The 22105-nt window shown below is 36.0% G+C and overlaps 1 protein-coding gene across 1 annotated transcript in view; it reads left to right on the forward strand.

Annotated features, from left to right (window-relative positions):
* FAM171B (family with sequence similarity 171 member B) overlaps positions 1-22105 on the forward strand; it is a 36510-nt gene that overhangs the window by 9355 nt on the left and 5050 nt on the right. The window contains exons 2-7 of the mRNA XM_075027961.1: positions 13608-13841; positions 14573-14665; positions 14958-15116; positions 16975-17142; positions 20934-21050; positions 21853-21976. Of these exons, the coding sequence (XP_074884062.1) occupies positions 13608-13841; positions 14573-14665; positions 14958-15116; positions 16975-17142; positions 20934-21050; positions 21853-21976 (895 nt within the window). The remainder of the gene's footprint in view (positions 1-13607; positions 13842-14572; positions 14666-14957; positions 15117-16974; positions 17143-20933; positions 21051-21852; positions 21977-22105) is intronic.

Below are 22105 nucleotides of genomic sequence, written 5' to 3' on the forward strand. Positions count from 1 at the left end.
TGACACTGAATTCAGTCAGACCTGGGACCTCTTTCCTGTTAAGCCGTGAAAGCCTCCAAGAATGGAGAACCTCTCTGGACAACCTGTTCCAGTGATTGTTTATCCTCAGAGAGAAGAAAAATTCCTCATGTCCAGTCAGATCCTTCCCTGCAATTTGTGAGTCTTGCCTTTCGTTATCCTGCCATGCATCTCAACAGAGCACTCGGCTCTGTGTTCTTGGTAAACTCATGGGTATTGGAAGGCTATTGTTTAGGTGCCCCAAAGCCTTTCCTTTGCAAGGTTAAACAAGGCTCACTTCTTTCTGTGGGTCCAAAACTGAATGCAGTTTTCCAGATGCAGTCTAGCGAGTGCTAAGTGAAAGGCATTAATTACTTGCTCTGTTTGCTATGCTTCTGTTGATGCAGTGCAGTGTGCTGTTAGCCTTCATTGATTCCAGGGTGCACTCCTGACGTGTTTATCTTTTTGTTCACTAGGACTCCCTGATGTTCTCAGCAGAGCTACTGCCCTGCCAGTCAATCTCTTGCAGGTACTGCTGGAAGGGGTCAGATGCATCATTTTGTATTTGTCCCTGCTGAATTTCATGAGGCTCTTGTTGGCCCCTATCTCTGTCTAGGTCCCTTGGAGCATATTGACTGCATCCTCAGCTCGTTACTATCTACAGACTTGAAGGGTGTTTTGTCCCTGTCTCAAATCACTGACTTGGACTTTTACATGACTATGGTGGTGTCAGGTGCTAATGTTTCTCTTAAAACTTCTGCAATTCATTTTGGGTAGACTGTTTTCCTCTAGTGCATGTACATTAGAAGAAAGTCAAATTATATCCTCTGCTGCAGATTGGGGCTGTTTTATAAATATGGTGTATACAGTTGGCTCAGTCTATCGAAATAGATATTAGTGCATTGCATGGACTTCCAGTTATGAAATTTGGCAAGACACCAAATTTATTTATTATTAATTATTTATTATTAATGAATTTATATGGGCAAGGCTCCCAAATGAAACTGATTGGAACATTCTTGTATAAGGTATTTTCTATGAGGTAGCAAATCTGGTTGATAATTTGTCTGTTCTAATGTGAGCTAAACTAGAAAAAAGGTCAATGATGTCAAGATATTTGAAAATATAGGCCATTTTGCTGGAATGAATAGGGAGGTGCTTGCCTCCTCCAACTATTATAGACACTAATGGAATTGTAAAGTTTTTTCAGGTCATTGTGGAAAATATTTTTCCTTTGTTCTGAAGCCTTTCATTAAGTGACTGAACAGGAGAAATGACTGGTTTTATGTTGGGTAAATGCAGGACATCAGTAGAGTGTGTGTTTGGAACAATAAAAGCTGTTAATAACCTGAATTATGCCTTGTGATAAATATCACAGGAGCTTATTTCATTGTTTGTGAGAGCAAGGGAGAAAACTTACTCTCACTAGGCTGATGAAGAGATTTTCTTTGGATATGGACCACCAATGTTGAGAAAATCCTCTAATTATGTTGACTTGAATAGATAACCAGCAAAACATTTGTGAGATACTGCATAGTTTTGGTGCAGTGCTGGGCAAAAAATATGTCACAGCTGTTTGCCTCTTAGTTGTCAGGTTCCTTTTCCTTCTCCCCCTTTTGTGTTTGGTGTTTGTTTTTTGGGGTTTTGGTTTGATTTTTTTTTGGGGGGGGGGGGTGTCCCTAAGCACATTATAGAAAACCTGTCCCTCTCTGATTCTGTCTCCTGGATTCTTCAATGTTTCATGGAACACATTGTCTCAGAAATAATTAAGTGGATTTGTTTCCCCCCAGTCCAGTTGGTACAATGTCAGAGGTGCTGAATGAATCTGAGTATTTTGGGGGAGAAAAGTGTTTACTGTCCCATTTTCAGTCTTGGTGTCAATAAAAATATTTCCATCATCCTAGAAAGGTTTCCATGGTATTAAGTTGTTTTTGAAATATTCCCTACAGGAATATTGGCCACTTGCTGTGAAGAGAGAACTTGTGTGTCTGTGTTGGTTCTGTTTGTGTTGGAGACACAGTTGGTGGGCAGCGTGTTCATCTTGAACAACTGTCCCTTAGCTGGATCCTGGAGCACTTTATCCTGTGTGGAGCTGTAGAGGCAATATTCAGTATTACCATTTACCTTGATGGCATCCATGTATGCCGAAGAGTTATATTATTGTGGGGACAATAATGATTCAATTGTTTTGCTTTATCCTGTCATCTGATTTGACAGATATTTCTCTTTTTTTAAACTCGTTTTATGGCATCTGTGGAATTTTACTTTTAATTAAAATTGGTAGGTATCTGCAATAATTTTTCTAAAAACTAATGTCATATTTATTGATGGTTTGTGATTTTTTTTTTGATCATTCACTTTATGAAACTCAACTTTAATAAAGACTTATATATGAAAGAGATAGTAGCTTGTTGGGTGCTCTTGTTTGTTGCAGCAATATGGATTTCCTAACTAGGACATAAAAAAATTCCCCTCCTGCGTGTACAGGATTACAGTTAGGAAGTGTTGGCCTGCAAACTTTGAATTCTATTTTCTCCATATATGTCTTTACACACTGGCCTTCTTCAGGGGGTTAGAGGATCATTGCCTATAAGTGAAAGATAAACATTGCTGGAACTTTGCAAATACCTTTCTTTAAGCAGTAGTATGAGATTTTGCAGCTTTTGGGGAAGAAAAGTATTTTCAGCAAAGAATAGTGACCAGCATGTTATTGAATAATGTCACTGAATGCATCAGTAGTTTTCCTTTGTCATTAGCGAGTAACATGCACTGATGTTTGAATTAAAGTTTGTAGGTTATATTATGCCACTGTGGGTTTATACAGGCATATCTGTCTTAAGGCTAAAACCTTCATGGCATTAAATGTCATATTTGAAGAGGGTACTGCTTTTTTTCCTGTGATTTCTTTCTCCCCCACCCCCTGCCAAATTAAGGGGATGTTTGAATTTGCACAATTTTTTTTTTTTCCACTCACTACCCACCACTAAGAATTACATGAGACAAATTCTGTACCTGACCCATTAGGTTGAAAAAAGATGAATAATGCTACAGGGTTACTGGAATATTCCTCCTCTGTCCAAGTATATTCACCATTAAAGGGCAGGTTTGACAAATCATTAGAAATTCTCTATAAGAAATGGTCTCATTTTGTCAAGGAGATGATGCTGAATGATTTATTTTTTTCTGTTTACATAATGAAGGTTTGATTGTAAATTTCATGAGTGGGAAATGCATGTTGTTTGCTTATCACCTAATAGGCACTTGCCCATTTTTCTTCAGGGTTTATAATATAATGTGGGTATTTAAGATAGCATATTTAAAATAGAGTATTATGCAGATTTTGATGTTTCCCTTATGTACATTTTTTCCCAGTATTCTGTAACAAAGTGTGAAATTTTAATATTAATTTTTTTCATTCCCTCAACTCTGATACAAGGTAGAATGATACAGGCAGTCACCTAAAAAAATGAAAGAGCAGCATTACAGGTTTAGTATTAGCCAGTGAGTAAACTGAAATGAAAAAAATAATCTTACAATGGCCTCTGAAATGCCTGGGCAAAGGTGTTCTATTTTGTAGGCTTCAGGAACTCTATTACTAGTATTTACTTGCTTATTTAAATCTTTCACTTGAAAATTTATCTTTATTTGATATATAAGTTTTATTAAAGATTTTTGGTCTTGTAATACCAACCATTTATCTCACTTATCTAAGGTTACAGAAGATGATATTTAAAATAAATGAATCCTAAATAAGTGAAGCTCTGCAGACCGCAGCATTTCATCTTGTCTGCTGCATATCTCCCTTGCTCCAGGAAGGTGAATTACCCAGCTTCCATCTTTCATAGTAACCAGAGTTCTGAGAACCAGGCTGGCTGATGCAACAAAATAGCAGCAAATAAAAATGAAGAGTTGCTATGGTAATTGTAATTGTCATAGCTACACTAACAGGTGTCAATTTTGAATTTTATTGAAATTCTTATTATTTATAACAATACAGCAAGATGTGTGAAATATAATTCTGTAATGAAAATTCTGGTTTATTGTATGCTGTGAGTTCTTGTGTTCTGTCTTGGGTGGTGACACATTCTGATTTTAATATGTGAGTTGAATGAAGAAGGCATCTAATGGTGAAAAACATCATGCAACTACTTACCAAATGAGTACTTTAACAGCAGTAAATGACATGCACTTAAAAATATTCCATGGGATTTTTTTTTAATGACATATTTATACCCTGCAGTGTTAAAGGAATACAGGGAAAAAAAAATCTCTTCTAAATTTCTTAGGTATCTCTTCTCTTTCTTAGGTAGCCCATAAAAATTTTTAAAGGGGAATTCTTCTTTTCTTTGTATTTTATGTATTTTACTAGGTGCACTTGAAAGTGTTTGGGGGTATGTTCCCACTGGATAGGTAAGTGGATTTAGCAGCTTTCTGGATTAACCTGGTGACATTCTTGTGTAGTTCTTACAAGCATGATCATTCCAGGAAGGTGTATTATTGATTATACAGTAGTAATCATGAAGGATACAGCCTATAATGATGTGGTTTGTTTTATTGATTTTGCAGGACCTAAATTTCATCAGCATTTGGTTCATGTCAACATTTGTGGAATGAGTATCATGCTTACTTAGTTTCTTTATCCATCTCGTCTGAGATCTTGGTTGGAAGTATAACCATTTACAATGGTATTACTCAGCTGTTGGTTGTAGAAGAGGGTTGTTTTGTTGTTTTTATTTATTTAAATAACTCATTAAATCAATCAGCTCTTATATACAACAGATCTTAAAATTGAAAAAGCTGAAATGTTAATTTACCTGTGCAGTAGTACAAATTTCAAACTCTAGGGCCCTCCAGATCATAACATAATCCAAATCCAATAAAATAATTACAAGCACTAAAAGTTTGCATGTTTGTGAAGTGTGGTAGTTTTGTTTTTTTAAAATATGAACTCAAGGTAGTGTTGCAGTCTATATCTGTACAAGTGTGTCATGGAAGTAGATAGCTGTCATGTTATGTAATATCTATTTGAAAAATACTAGGAGTTTCTGAACTCTTTAACTTCTCTGAAAAATTAGCTCACGCTAGGCAAGTACATCCTCTATCAAAATGTGATAGCGAATGTTGGCCATATTTAGTCCTGATTAGATTTAATCTTTCTTTTAAGTTGCTTCTGAATTTGGAGGAACTGATTCCAATAGTTGCGAGAAAATCAGTTTATTGATTTACACTGACCTAATGACTGTTCACTACTTTGGAAATCATTTCAGTGCCCAAGTACTAATAAGGCATAAATTTAAACTAATATTTGAGGGCAAGATTTCTATTAAGAATGTTTTGTAATTTTCTTTACCTCCCTCTTTAAAAAACAAACCTCCCTTTCCTCTTGTTTGCTTAAGATTTATGATTATATATGCACACACATATATACAAAATATAAACCCCTGAATTATGTTGGTTTAAAAGGAAAATAATTATTCTGTTTAAGTGAAATAAAATTATTTTAAGTAAATAAATTCAATGAACAACTTTTTTTGTAAAAGCACTAGTAAAAATTCAATATTAATTCTATGTGAAGAAATGCTCCTAAGTCCATAAATATTTTTGCTGGAAAAAAACCCTAGAATGTATGACTGAGCCAGTCTGTTTCTAAAGTAGTGTGGTTTGGGGGTTGTTTTTTTTGGTTGTTTTTGTTTGTTTGTTTTTTCATTTACTTCTCTTTGCTACCAAAATCCCTTGTAGAAGGGAAAGAGGCCTTGTTCTTATCTGTAAAATATATAACACTTTTTTCTAGCATTTTGGTAGATGGTCAGCTTTTCTGTATGGTTTAATATGGTTTTATTGTAACATGACACTGAATTTTGGGTCTGTTTTGAACTAAATGAATAATTAGTCTTTGACCTACCAATTTACTTAGAACCTTGAAGTTTGCTCTGTATCATGTGCTAATTTGCCACAGGCAGTCCCCTGTAGTTTTTCAGTCTGCTAGATTCGAAGTCTCCTTTTAAAGTGCACATCCTGATAGATTGGATTCAATGCATTTAACTTTATGTAATACATTTATCACTCTCTTTTTAGTTTATGAAGCTTGCAAAACCCCTCATCTTTATAGAAGTATTGATCTTCATGATCAGCAATCTCACAGGCTAAAATATTATGGGGAGTTGTCATCACAGAGATTACTCCAGGATGGAATGAATGCCGGGAGGAAGGAGACCAAGCAGAGTTCTGCCAAGAAAAGAGGACAGTATGAAAGGCATGGAGAAATAGCAACTGGGAAAGATAGTTTTCAGAAAGCAATGGATGAACAGAAAGCCATGGGAGCAAGGATGAGATGTTTTTATTTGAGATTACAGTAGAATGTTGGGTTTACATCTTTCTTACATGGCTGTTTTGTTCAGCTCTTAAAAGCAAACGTATCTAGTTGTTTCAAGAGATGCAGCCTAGTCTTGATTTGGAACTGAGTTATCAGGATAGTGTGTGAAATGTTTTCTGAAGTACTATTTTTGTTTTTTTCCCAGCAAGGTGGGAAGAAGGGCCACCTGAAGACTGTAGTATGTGCTGGAATAATGCATTTATCAATATGAATGAGCTTCTAGTAAATAATTTCCATTTTTTTCTTACTAATGTACAGATGCTTAAGGACTCTGGCACTGTGGTCTGCATGTGCCTATCACAGCACATGATACTGAAGTAAGGAAGTGTTTCTCTGTATCTGAAATAATGCTTTGTTTGAAGCAAATGTAAAAGAAAATGTTTGAAAAGCTCTCAGAGTTAGAATACAATATTTTTTTTTTTCCAACAAAAGCTCACCAGAGTAGGGTGACAAATCCCCTACTTAGGTAATGGTATGTTCAAATTTTTTCTAATTTGTAATCTGTTACAGTTTCTCTTGAATATGAAGCAAGTGCTTGTTGGAGATATCTAGATTGGACTAGATTGGGTTAAACTGTCTCCTGTAAAATGACTGTAATAGCCTTTCTCTGTGTAAAAGGCACTGGTTGCCCCCCCCTCAGGATCTAGCCTTAGCCCCTTCATAATTGGGATTTTGTTGATGGTTTCTGTGGAAATTGGTTGACCAGAAATAAGGCAGTGAGTGGGAATACTGTGGTGTCCTACTTTCCCAGACCCCGTTTTGTGGCTTTGTCCCTGGAAGTCGGTAATGTATTCTGTACCACTGCAGAAATTTTTGCCAAAGCTGTTCCTCTAAATATATATCTTAATGTTCAATTTTGCATTCAAATATTTTAAGAGAGTGCTAAGCTGCAGAACTGTGCTGTATAGCTTATGTGGTGGTATTACCTCCACAGGATTGGTTGTTCATATACAAATGGAGCAAATGTTGATTAGCTCTGGGCTCCAATTTATTTAATATTTAATTTTTTACAGTATCTTTGCATTGCCTAAAAGCAGTTCTCTGTAAGTCTCTACAGTTGAACACTATTGAACAGCATCCCTGACATATGGCAGTAAAATGTCAATATCTTCTTTTTCCAAAGTGCATTTCAAGGAGCAGTCCATACTTGCTTTAAAATGAGAGTAATTGTGCTGCCATTTTGTTTAAGATCAACCTAAACAAGGGCAAGTTTTAGCTGCCACTGTAACTTGGGTCTGTCCTTATGCACCCATGTTCTTTACCAGTCACTTCATGGTAATAGTTACATGGCTGTTTGCTAACTAGATCAAGGTTTTAACTCCCAGAGTGATTCTGGAGAGGGGTGGTACAACTTTTAACCTTGCGCTAAGTGCAAGAATGGAACTGTGTCAGCTAGTTCTCAATTTTCAGGTGTTTTTTCTTTTCAGGCAGGTAGAACGATTATATTTGTTATCCTGTGTGTGTCTTATCTAACTCTAACATTCTCTTTTCCAGAGAAACTGATTTTTACAGCTGATTAGGTATTTGCTGAATTTCCACAGACCTTTTGTGAACCATGTGAGGTTCTTTGCTTCTCAGTTCAGTTTTAATGCATTGAAAATAAAATGTGTAGATTGTACTTGTAACTAATTAATAAAAGACAAAGTTAAAATTGCACAGGGTGAAATGTTTGCAGTGTGTTTTGTATTTTAGTAGTATTCCTGTGTCATTTTAGGGAGGAAAAATAATTTTCTGCATTTATGCTATTATTTTAAATCAGAGGAGCAGCATATAAATAGCATATAAATATCTTTATAAAGAATCACATAATTAGTTTTTAAATGAGATATTCCATTACCAATTTGGAATATATAGAATTATTTGTGTAGCGTTAGAAATATCTTTATACATGTACATGCCCATCTGTATGTAGGGTCTGTAAATGACTGCATGGAGTAAGACAGCATAAAAGAACACTGATAGTTGGCAAATGAAGACTACATTAGGATGTACGGCTTATTAATGAGATTTTCAGGTTATTTGATAGCTATGAGAAGCATAATTGTAAGCTGGTCAGAGAGCTTATCTGAGTATCTGAGAATAACTGTCAGAATATAGCCATTAAATAGTTACTGGAGTTTAGGGATCACCTATTATGTCATTTTAATGCACTATGCAAGGCAGAAAAATCTGTACTGTGTCAATGCATTGTACCTTAATAAAGAACAAAAGGTAACCGCAGGCTGATGGTGCACTGTGGTGAGGAGGGCTTACTTCAGCATTAAATCATTCCCGTGTCAGTTAGTTGCTGCCACAACTCACCTTCATGTACATGGATTTTTAATGAGCTTTAAAGGTATAATAGGCTTTTACTTTTTATAGATACACTTTTGTAGTTTGTCACTAGCATTACTGTAGTTTTAAGGACATTTTAAGTAGTAATGATTGGGTTTTGTGGGCAGGAGGATTGCTTTTATATGATGTTGTTTTACTAAAGCCAGATGTGTGTCGACTGTGTAGATTATGTATTTCATTGATCTTCCCTGCCCCCATCCCATAATGGCAAAATCCATTGCAATACTGCATGTGTAGTAAAACCTGATATTCTTAGAACATGTGATTTCTTCTTTACGGATCAGTGCACCTTTCATGTTCCTAATTATATTAAACCAAAAAATACGGTGTTCTATGAATGGAAAAGATGGAAAAAAATGATTGTTCAGTCAGCTAAGACCAAGCAAATTGCACAGCACACGTTTCATCTGTTTAGTTAGCTGGGAGCATGGTAATACAGTGTAGGCAGTTTCCATAGAACACAGGTAAGCATGTGCCTTTTCTGGCATGGGTTTAAACATCTCTGGGCAAGGATGAGAAAAGTCTTCTCCGAGGGAAGGTACTAATGAATAATTTAGTTCTGGTTACTGTTCCCTCCACTCTGTAAGATAGTTGGTTAATTGGGTAGTTGTCTGTGTTTTAAGAAGAGTAACCGCCTCCTTCGAGGTATAGAACCTCTTTTGCTATAGGACCTTGGTGACAAATAGGAAAAGGGGCTTGCGTCTGGGTCGCCGAATGTATAGGAATACTTCCTGGGCAGTGCCCTGCATGTCTGTGTTCACTGCTGTATCTCACAGTTAATGATAAATGTAGTTTGAAATATATTGGTGCCTGTAAGGTCTGTGGCCTTGACCATGTTAATTAAATCTCAGATAAATGTGGTAACCAGATGACTGCTTATCTGCAGGTAAAGAATTAAGAGCAAATTACATAGGGGTGTTATAAAGAGAGAATTTTTTGCACTGCTTTGTACCTGGCTTGCAATTCCAAGCAGTTCTTTGGCTTAATTCTGTGATACGATTTCCAAGTTAGGACAGTGATGTGAAGCCAAATTCCAGGCATTAGATGTTGTTGCTTGCAGAAATGAGATGTCATTTTACTGGCTGTGATGTATCTGAAGTAGCTAAATGTGGTAGAAGGCCCTGTTTGTCTAAGTAACTGCTGCATTTTTATGATCATTTATCAGCAAACATTTAAATGTTGTGAAAACTGGCATTTCCAGTGGACTTGCCAAGAGACAAATCTCCCTTCCTCTGAGGCAGCACAAATCAAATTAGCTAAGACTGAGTTCTTTCTTCTAATTGTAGGAGTTCTGTCAAATCTGTTTAATATTGAGATACAGCTGACCCACTTGTGTTTGGCAAGTGTTAGTGACCGGAAAAAAGCACAAGTTTCATCTATTGTTTAATTTATCAGCTTTGGTTTTGTTAAACAGTTAACCAACAGTTCATCTCTGCATCTGAAATGTTTTTAAGTACGTTTTATTGTGATTAAAAAATGCTGCTGCAGTCTGCATTATATTTGAGACTTAAAAGTGTCCTTAAAGACTTGTGCATTAAGATCTTTATAAAAAGAGGAAAAAAAACCCCAGGATTTTCTTTGCAAATTAGTTGTCATGAGTGTTAATATGACATTGTTCATAACTCAATGCCATTAAATGTGTCTGATAAATTTGCACATTAAATGCATGCGAGTCATGTGAGGGGGTTGGTCAAGGGATATCAAGTTTGGAAAGATACAGATCAGTCATACATGTTGGGCCACTACTGCACACACAGTCTGAGCTCTTAGGACCTTATGATTGGTTTGCTTTTAGCTAGGCTGTTACAGCTGGCCTGCTGTAGGATGCTCTGGTACACTCTGTTTTATACAAAACAATAGTGAAACCTGGCTGTGGGGGAGGAAAATTGTTGTTACTGTTGGATGCTGGCTTTTTTAACTAGGATTTTTTACGTATTGTCATTTCACTAACATTTTGATTCAGAGGCATAATATTGTGTGCCTGTGTTTTCTGCGCTGTTACTGTTGAGGGATTAAAAGACGATTACTTTTTTCTTTTTTTAAAAATGTCTTCCCAAAATCACTGCACACAAACTTCAAGTGACTTGTTGGCAGAGTATATTCTGGTTGATACTAGAAAATGTAAATGTTTTGCTTGTGTATATTATTTGCAGGGAGGGAACAACTTCCAGCTGATTGGCATACTTTCTCTCTTCAGGAAGAGTCTTGTGTTAGCACAAAAGATAAGGCCAAAAGCAATGAGACCTAGGAATTCAGTGTCCTTTAATCTTTGTCTTAATATTAGTGGGTGTGAAGTGAGCATTTTTCACTTGAGTAAGTGCTACTTACGTAGATAACAGTAATATGCAGGTAATTACTCTTTCAGAGCTTGCATTATATAAGACCCTGTCTGTTTTCACATGGGAGACCTTTGTCTTATTAACACCCTAGGATTTCAGTCTGCATTTACAACTATGCTTCTGCATCTTCTCAACACCATTTCAGGCAGAGTATCAGTTTTGAAAATTGCTGTGGCAATTTCTGAATCCATATGAGAAAGAGGTAATGGAAGTTGAGTGTGGCTAAAGGCAGCCAATGATATTTGTCAGGTCATGATGAGAAAGAGTGAAAATAGTATAGCTTTCTACATTTTTGCAGTCTTTTTTTCTTTTTAACCAAAAGCTTGTAAAAAAGCAGGTTTTAATATGGATGTAGCTGAAGGAGATGAGAGGAAGAAATATTTTTGCACAATTAACCTTTGAATTTACTAACAGCTGGAGGAGGAATGTAGTGACTCCCCCACCTGTGTTTTCATTAGGCTTATTGTTAGCAGGAAATGGAAAAATACACATGAAAAGTGTGAAATGATTGAAAGAAAGTGTCTTTCTGAGTACATTCTAGGTTTTCATTGGTTTATGACTTATTTCAGCTGTTAATATTAGGCTCTTTTTCTCCTGACTTGATTCCAGCTGTTAAAATACTAGTTCATACCAGGCATTTCTGGGATTGGTTCCTACTGGCATGAGCTTGGATTTTGTAGTACTGAATTTCTTAATTTTAAATACCATTTCACGAGATATTCCTGGCTTCCAAGTGATTACAGATTGAGAACATTGTACACAGTCTGTTTTCCCTATTTAGTAGCCTTTTAAATAGTCATTGACCAAGGGCAAATGACCTGTCTTCCCAGTTTTGTATATGTGTAACTGGATCAATGCCTTGAAGATCTGTTTAGTAGCCATAATTTGCTTACATGACATAATTTTTTTAATCATGTGATTTAAAAACCCTCTAGCAACAGCAATTCAAAAGCAATTTTATTCTAGAAATATCACACATAAGAAAAAAAAGACAGATTACATTGTTCCAAGATTATTGTTCATTTTCTGTTTAATTCAATCAAATATGTTTGAGTACAATTGGGATCTTTTTTCTTTTTTTGAAAGTATATATTAATTGCACAAGAAGATGTAGATTTTTCTATAACACTGGAGAGAATCAAACTGGCACAGCTGGTAAGTTTTTGCTGTGTATGCAATAAATAGTAATAAATTGAGGCCAGTGTAGCTTTTGTTGTGTGCAGGTCATTTTTTGCTTGAATATATGGTATGCTCCATGCATACAATAGATCTAAATAAATACTTATTTCAGAGAGGCCTAACTTGGATGTCTTCACTACGTGCTGGGTTTTTTGATGGATTGCACTCGGCTTTTCAAGGCCTTTTCATTCAAATCAAGGTCAATGGTAGTAATCTCTTGGTGCAATGTCAATCTCAATTATAGAGCAGAGAACATAATAAAATTGAACTACGATTTTAGGAAGATAAATTTCAAACAAACTTAGCCTGACATTTGACCTAAATAGAAATGCATGTTCATAATTATTTTATTTGAAAATACTGGGGTATGAAGTAGTGCAGTGGTGTTCAATAGTAGTATGTCTGTAACCAAACTATTGGAAAATTGATGTTGTTTGAAATATTTTTAACAGTGGTCCATAGATATTTTAATTAATGATAGTAACTTAATTTCACACGGAAATAACATGGAATTTTGTCTGTTTTCATGTACCTGCTGTCTATGAAAAGACTCCCTGATAGATTATTTACAATCAAGGTGGGAGAGAAACTTAACATAATTCAGAGTATCTTGAGACTGTTACTCAAGTGGACTTACTGTTTTCAGGATACTGCTCAATCACTGTAATTATGATCTCTGCAAGATGCTAGGTGTTGTAAAGGAATGTCAGATCCTCTAATTACACATAGACAAATATTACTTAGAAGCTGCAATGCAGAAAATTGAAAACTAGACCAGAAGTGTAAATCTGATGGGACATGATATATTAAACCAGTCGAAGTGTCTGGATGCATTTGGTTACTGTATAAAATTTCACACATGTAAAAATAAATGTGTTATCCCACAGTCTGTAGACCTTAGGTTCTCTGTGTTTAGAAACTCAAGGTGCTTCTTTAAATGTGTGACCCAAGCCATGGGTTATACTTGGATAAGAAGACCATCTATTATCAGTGTGATATTGCAGAGCACTTGCAAGGCACATTGAATCTCCCATTGTCCCAGATGCATTGTTCAAGATGAAATGAAAAGGGGAAGAATTACTTTGTAATTTTGGTTTGTTGTTTTTTTGGTTTTAACTGGTTAGGTATTATATTTGCTGAGTTTGGTAAACACTTTTTGGCGTCTTTGTGCCCCATCTCAAGGTTTTTTGCTTCCTTCTTCTCTGTGGTGTACAATTGTATGAGTACCCCTTGCTTTGGCCAGATCTTACCCTCTGTTGAGATAGAGATCCACCATACAGTGGATCAATAGATAAGCATAAACTCTAGGACTTCTTTACAAATTTAAGTTATGGTCCTTAAGTTATGATGTATTATGACCTCCTGTTTTTTCATTCTGTTAATAGGATCTGTTTTTACACTAAAAGTTCAAGTAAATGACATCATCAGTCATCAGTACCTGCGACAAGCGGTTGTAGAAGTGTTTGTTAACTACACGAAGACAAATTCTACTCTTACTGGTAACAATGGAGCAGTATTAATAAAAGTTCCCTACAAATTAGGATTAAGCTTAACTATCCTATCGTACAAGGATGGCTACATGTTAACACCTTTGCCTTGGAAGACTGGGAGAATGCCAAGTACGTAAGCGTCTTAAAGTCCTATTATTAAACTGTATCTGTCGGTAATTAAATTTCTCTCTTCTTCAGCAGGCTGGGTAGTTACTATCAACTGAAAAAGACTGAATGAAGTCAGTCAAGGGAGGTGGTGCCTGTCAATGCAGATGTAAGGGTGAATGATCCATTAGACTTGTCAAAGTTCTTATTGTTGTAAAACAGAAAATAGCCCTTTTAAAGTAGGTTATATTGCAATACCGTGAGTGTATTCTGAGAAGTTGTTTACCTAGACTTAGCAAAGGGCTGGTAATGTGTTTTGACAAAAAATCACATTGTCTTTAGTGATCCTGGAGTCCTTTAGTGATCCTGGATGCTTTGAGTCCTGTATAACAGGTATAACCTGTTGTTATAGTTTCCTCTCAGCAGTGTTTCCTCACAAGTTTTCCTGTTTCACTATTGCATGCTCTTAAAGTTATATGAGGTGGGGATTTTTTGATTTTAAAAGAGATGGACTCTTTAAGAGTTCTAGCTGCTTGTTTATCCATAGAACGCACAAAACAGTAGCAAACATACAAGAGAGATCTTCCTGCCTAACCACTGAAATTCCTGCTCTGGACAACAGGAGTAATTTATTTATCCAGTCTTCATATACTCTCTTTTTTTTTAACTGCTCTATTCAGTATTCCCTCAGAACTGGAGATCTTAACAGCATTTTTTTGGTTGCACAGTGTAACAGATATTATCACTTTCTACAGTATACTCCTCTGTGACGCTTTCATTATTCCCACAAAGTCAAGCTAATATATGGCTGTTTGAAGATACTGTCTTAATTACTGGAAAACTGTCTGGTAAGTTCAGTGTTTGCAGACCATAATCTAAACACTTTGTGATAAACATGTGTACACATACAAAAAAAAAATTTGGCATGTTCATATACTTTTATAATACCTATTTACTTAAAGCCAGATTTTCACTTAATTGTGTAGCTGTATGTGTGGCTGTGACAAGTGCTAGACTAGAAACACACAAACCATGGAGAAAATGGGTGAAACCAAGTTGTTATGCTAAATGGATTTCTGAACAGTAATAAAAACACTGTATGTTTTACCATTGCTAAGACAAAATATTACTCTTTTACAGATGCCAAATCTCAACCAAGTGTTCAGTTTCCAAAATTTTTAATAAAGCTTCCAACAAATCACCATATTACAAATGTTACAGCCTATCTGACAGTGCCAGAGCAATTTTTGAAAGTGGACAGCTTTCTCTACACGACAGGAATTCTTCTAAATAAATCTGGTATGTAAATATGTTGTTTAAGATTTTTTTTGAAAGAAGAAATCTTCAAATTATAATGCATATGAGTGCACAGTGTTTCAGAAAAACATATGCTTTAAATTAAAAGGGCCAGAACCTGCTTCTGTTGCATTAAATCACAAAGCTTTGTTCTATAGGAGTAAGCTATGAACACATCAGGTAAGTAACTGATGTCACTCTGTCTTGTTCCATGTAGTATGAGAACATAACATGTCTTACTACACCAAAATACTCCTTCAGTCTGCTTTTTATACACATGTGTGTGTATGTGTATAGGTTATGTTCAGGATCTCATGAGACTGTGGAACTGGTTTAGTAAGCACCTTAAAAATATGGTTATGGCCAGAGTGTAAACTAGGTGAACCTAAAGAAATCAGTAAAACTGCAGCGATTAACTTCAGCTGAGGGGTTTTCTGCATTTTTACTAGAATGGTTGGCTCTAGGAGCTTTACACCTAGCATAAAGATTGTATGGAAGCTCTAGTTTGGCTCACAGACAGTTAATCTATGTAAGCCTGTTTGAAACCAAGTAGTCACTAAGTATACTGAGCACAACTGTAATCATGTTTTCTGTGCATCCTTTTCACTGGAGAAGCAGTAAGTGGGTTTGTGAGTCATTATAACTCTGCTCATATGCAGTTGGATCTTTTAGTATTTGTTATTCTGTCAAATTTTTTTTATTTGCATAAATACAGTAATCTCTGGTAGATTGTACTGTGTACAGTTCTGTTTCTTTTGTTCTTTTCTTACTATTCCCAGTGGACCTGAAGCCATGAGGCTCTTAAATTCATTGCAGCACAGGAGGTGGCCACTACATGGCATATTTGAACTTGTCATGCTCTCCTTTAATTTCCACTGAATTAAAATCATCATATATATTGATATCTTGACTTACACATTTTAAAACCTTTCTTATCTATAGTTCACCTCTTTAAATGTAAAGCATAAGAGAATAAGCAGTGTTTCTCCCCTTTGAGTTTTCCTTTCAATGTCTGGCATATGTTTTAAATTATTCATATACTCCTAAAGGAACGGACTTCCTTTTAAGGCAGATGGAAGCTAATTGATATCTGATGCATCAGGAGTTTTCTCACAACCAGCTTCTAACAGCTTGCATAGATTTAACATTTTTCTGGTACTTACTAATTCTGTTTCAGCTTCTTTCACCATCCTGTCATATTGTGCGTTCTGAAGTATTTGCAATTTAGTGTAAGGAAAACAAAGGAAACAAACTTTCAGCCTGCATTGTAAAGTTTTGTATATGCAATGTTTCCTTTGAGTGCTTTGACAAGACTCATGATTAACTATTCAGTTGATTATAACTGCCAAATTAGAAAGTTAATCCTTACAGGAGAGTTTAAGAGGACTGTTCAACTAAGGAGAAATGCAGCAGTCATATATCTACATAAGTCTTCAGTTTGATTCAATGTTATATATATTGCAATTATACAAAAATTCTTATATTGTCTATATTTCACATAGGTTAGCTATTTTGTAATCAAATTATCTGAGGGGAAAAACCCTTCTTCCACCACCCCCAAGCCAAGTTTTGCCTAATCATTGGTTCTACAGTCAGCATTGGACCTATGTGTCAAAAGTCTGTTTCTCTTTTACAGATATGGTGTAGAAATGACTGGTTTTTATTTTGATCACAAGATTTTAAAAGTCCAGAAAAGAAGAAATGTTTATTTTTATTTGACCAAGTTGGTGACAACTGACTGTTTAACTGGATGCGAATGAAGGCTTGACTTTAGTTATAATAAGTATATTAATTCTAAATATTTTTTTTAAGAAATAGACTATGAATGGAAAATTACAGACAAGATATTTCTTACATTCAGGTTTCAAAAGCATGGAATTAGCTCCTCTTGCTGCAATATGCGTAAACGTTCTTTTGACTGGGAAAGAACTGAAAGTAAATGGTCCCATTCAGATTACACTTCCTCTTCCCACAAGTACTGTAAAATCAGGAGATGCTATACCTGCATGGACATTCGATATGAAAACTGGTAAGTGGGCTGAGTTATATGTTGTTCTACCTTTTAGCATATGTGTATAGTTTTGGGCACATGACACTATGTCATGGGACAGTGATTGCAGTAATATATGAGGTAGTGGTAAATAGCCACAAATTTTATTAGGGGTTCTGTATTATTTTTGATTGGTTAACTTGAATTGTTCAAAGGAATTTCCCTGCTTACATGAGTTCAAAAAGCTTTAGTAAAATCCATTAGCATTCCTGTTGAACAAATTTTACATGTGATGGATTTTTATTTTCAGAGGAGGCTAAGGATTCAGGGAACATATGTTTTAGGTGATGTTAAATTTTAAGCCTGGTAATTTTGTGAATGCCTTCTTGAAAAATCAGAATTGAAGACTTGGATGCTTTGTTTCCTAGAGTATAGCTCTAAAGGTCCTACACCTGGATAGATATTACTTCAGTTAACAAAAGCAATTCAGAAAGTGAAATGAAGGTGAAATAAGAGTTATCAAAGGGAACAACATAGTTCTTACAGTATATGTGGGAAGAGGAGGCTGGGGATTAGACATTCTAAACCTTTTGTCATCCCTTCCTGTCTAATTTTAGTCAGGAGTGAGTAATGAGCTACATACACTTATCCCATTTAGATGTCCTGTATTAGGTGTGTGTCCATTAGTGTACTGATTGTCTTAAATTGTACTTTATACTTTCCATCACACTTGGTCTTGAAATACGCGTGCGAGTGAAGAGGTAAGCATCTTACTCCTTATTAAGGCAAAAAGCTGTTATTTAACTGTTGAAAGTACAGGAGAGGACACCAACTCCAGCAAAGCATTGTTTACATGTTCAAGAAACAAACTGTTCATCTTAATGAAGAACAACCAAAGAACATTAATTTGAATGAAGAATATGCTAATAAAAAATTGGCTAGGTTGTCTCTTGGGAAAAGAGTGAATAGAATAAGTTTTGGCATAGAAGATTAAGTCTGTCTATACACCTAGAAGATTTCAGAAGGGTAACCAGTGATAAGGGTTAACATTCTTCATCAAAGAAAGGGTTTTAGTCTGACGTGGTAAAATAGCACAAAGGGGTTTGATTTCTTGCTGCCACAGCCACTTTTGCCAGCTCCTGTGCTCATCTGTACCTATGCCGAACTGTTTTAACTCACTAAACAGAAAACTAGGTCAACAATGGTACTAAACCAAAAAGTTGACAGAGCTAGAGCAACTGGGCACAGGGTCAGGCTAGAATATAAACCAGTGTAAGGTGTGTATGTGGGTGTTGAGGGGCCTACTCAACATGCCTACTTAGGCATGTTGGCCTTAGGGGTAGAGCAAGAGTAGGAGTGTGGTATGCTGACCCAATAAAAACTATTAAAACCGTTGGGTTTTTTCCTGTCAGATGGGGTATACTCTGATAGACATTCTGTAAAGGTAAATTGTTTGTGATGGGTGCTCACTGAGGTGTAGTGTTCGCGTGGAGCCTTCGCTGCTGCTTGCTGAGAGAGGACAAGGAGGACTGTGGACAAGCATAGAGACTTTTTGTGCATAACTCTTCTACTTTTTCTTCCACTTCCTCATCTCTTCTCTACAGTCAAAATTGCAACTGTATTCACTGCTCTGGATGTTAATTCTTAAATACATTTCTTTTATTTTTACCTTTGATCTGACATGTGCAAAATGACTCATTTCTACAGTAACTGAGTAACAGCAAGGTGTTCCTTAGTCAAGGTTCTGGTAACTGAGGACAGCTGAATGCATAGGCTCTCCAGCAAGCATTCATGAGGGTCCATAAGTAGCAGCAGGCCCCCATCTGAGCTGAATGGTGAGCTACCACTGCACTGAATAAGGAGACTCTGGCATCCAAAGATGTTGCATGCAGGTTGTCCCCAGCAAGATGTTGACACACACTTTTAAACTCTCAAGTCCTTGGGGAATATGTCATAATGGTAATCAGAGCTTCCGTATCAGTATTGATAGCAGTAAGGGAACAGGTCTGTGTTTGATATTGTGTAGACTGATCCATACATGCCAGGAAGAAGATAGAAACTGCTTTTACATGTCTGCTCATGCAGTGTTCCCTGGTGTTACTCAATGTGTAATAGTACTGAGGCTGTTCCTGGAAAATGAGCTTTTGTAATTATATTCCAGCTGCTGTAAATGCAGAATTTGTTGATGTATATTGAACTTGGCTTCCTTCTTACTAAATATTTTTCCTCATTAGTACCAAAAGTACTTTATAGATTATAATAGAATTTAGAAAAAAAAAAAAGCTTGCATTGCAACATTAAATTGAGAATCATATCTTTCTGTTTGGATTGCAGTAAGTCATAAGAGAATATGTGCTTACTCATAAATCACATTTTCATGTTTTTCTTAATATGTACTATGTTCTATGGAGTATATCGGGGGGAGATATAATTTACTAAAGAGGACAGCAGAGATTATATAGCTTCTTACAGATTTGTTCTGTCAAGATAGAACTTCTGGAGACCTAGAATTTTTTTTGCCCTTTATATGTGGTGGTTTGTGTTGGTTTTTATCTGCCTGTAAGTAACCCACCCTCTATACTTGTAAAACAATAGTTTTGCCTTATAGTGATATCTTGCCTTAGAGTTGACAGGACAGAGAATTTGAGGACCTGTTGTTGTTGCCTCTAATATGAGAGTTAGGGATGGAAGATTCTTCTGGCTGGTTTTGCTCCTGAGTCTGGACAAGAGGTTTTCCAGGTAACTGAGAAACCATGTCTTTCAGGGTTCTAGGTGGCTGGTTGCTGCTGCTATTCCCCTCTGCCAGCCATCACAAGTACTAGGAAAAGGCTGCAAGTTTTACTGCCGAATGATACCGTGCGTGTGCGTGTCTGTGCATACGCACATTGTGGCATGTGTGAGTTCTCATCTTTACCTCCTGTCTGGTTGATATTTCCTTTTGCTTTGGTGAAAGAAGTGTTCTGGAGAAAAATTGAAATTGTAGGGCTTATATGAATTATACTTTTTGCATGCTTTGGTTATTGTTGTTTTAAAAAAGCTGGTGGTTCTCTCTCCTTCTCAGTATTTGCAGTTTGAAAATACAAGGTTGTTTATATAAGCTTGTTTTCTGTCCTTAGAATTTAACAGATGGACCACAATAATAAGTGTGTTGAAGTGCGTTCAGTAGAATTCTGTCTCTTCTACTGCATGCTTTATTAATTGTAGAAGCTGGCATACCATAATACCTGTCCTTTGTGTTGCCGAACAGATGGTGTGGAATCTGTGTCCTAACAATAGACCTTCCTTGGGCAAACTGAACTGTTACTGCCTTGGGGCAGGGAGAAGGAGAGAAACATTCAAGACACTGTTTATCCTATTGTAACTTATTATGCTACAATAATGCTTTGCCACTCAGTGCTGCTAGCTAATATTAAACTTGTATTCGTAAGCTTAGATTACCTGCTCCATAGTAGTTTTTTGTTGGTTTTTTTAGTCTTGGCCTTCATACATGCTTAAGCTCATATAATAGGATTTTTCAAATTATTTGTGTGCATATCTATGAAAAACATTTGTTAATAGAAAATGAATTATATTAAATTAATTCTGGTAAGTAATTTTGGTGTTTTGTTTCAAAGTAAACGTCCACACAGGTATATTTGAAATGAAATTGTCAAGAGAGAAAGTTTGCATGTTTAGTGAAAGCTGTGTAATAAATAGTATATAGGTCAGAAGTTTCAGTTTTTCTTGTGACCTTGTATATTTTTGGTAATAGCTTAATTGCTAATGGTTTGAGATAAAGAAGAATCCTGCATGGCATGTGCAATATTTTGTCTGGTTTTTTTTTTTTTCAGGTGCTTGGGTAAGCCGTGGGCTAGGAATGGTAAAGGAAGCAGATGGTCAATTAGTATGGACATATACTGCTCAACACTTAGGCTACTGGATAGCAGCTCCACTGCCTGGAACAAGAGGTATTGCAATGACTGGCAAAGAAATTACTGAGTAACCTAAGTAACAAAGTATCTAAGGCTGTCAGTTTGATGGCTTTATTTAACAACAGAAAGGGAGGAAAGACATGCAATTTCAACAGTTAGAAAACTTTTGTTTCAATGCCTTTGTGCATATAACAGTTTCCTAGAACTTCAAATGCTATAGGGGGAAAAGTCCAGACTGTATTTGAACCTGTATATTTATATTGTCTCCATCTTTTGAAAGAAGCCTGCAAGGGAACTGTGACTATGGAGATCTAAAAATCAGCAGGACTGTATCCCTTACTGTTGAGGATGATGTATGACAGGAGGAAATACAAGAAGAAAATTAGTCTTGGGTAAAACGGTCAGAGTGGATTCTGTTTTATGTAGACTTGTTGCATGTTTTGCAAATTCGTATGAAGGGATTCTTATTGGAGAAATATGATGTCAAAATTTAAAGACAGCACTTTGTGATAGAAGCACTAAATAGAAAACGTAGACTGTTTCTAGGTCAGTTTGGACAACTAATACAAGTGTAATTTGACAGGAATTGAGTAGGTGTCATGGTAAGGCTTTAGTACTTGAGATGAACCTTTGAAGATCCATTATATTGTAACCACTGTTTGTGTATTTTCTAGTTTGCTGAAATAGCAAGGGGAAAAGGGAAGGATGAACGTAGTGCCATAGGAACACAAAATCACTGGAAAAGTACAGTTTAATTTATTAGCTACAGCTCTGCATATCAAGTGGAATTATTTGTTTTTGAGAACTAATTCTTGTCTGGTTTTGTTCGACAATCTAGAATCCATTATTAGTGCTGTTTCCAAGGACATAACAGCCTATCACACAGTCTTCCTTACGGCCATACTGGGAGGTACTGTTGTCATTATCATTGGATTTTTTTCTGTTCTTCTTTGTTACTGCAGGTAAGCAAAAAGAGAGGCTCAGCATGAATAGAATTTAAGGTTGATAAAATAGTCTCTTGAAGTTAAGACTTGTTTCCTTAGCTAAACTATAATGCGTAGCCTAATATTTCTTCAAAAATTACAGTTATT

This window comes from Buteo buteo, chromosome 5 (genome assembly GCF_964188355.1).
Source record: "Buteo buteo chromosome 5, bButBut1.hap1.1, whole genome shotgun sequence".
NCBI lineage: Eukaryota > Metazoa > Chordata > Aves > Accipitriformes > Accipitridae > Buteo > Buteo buteo.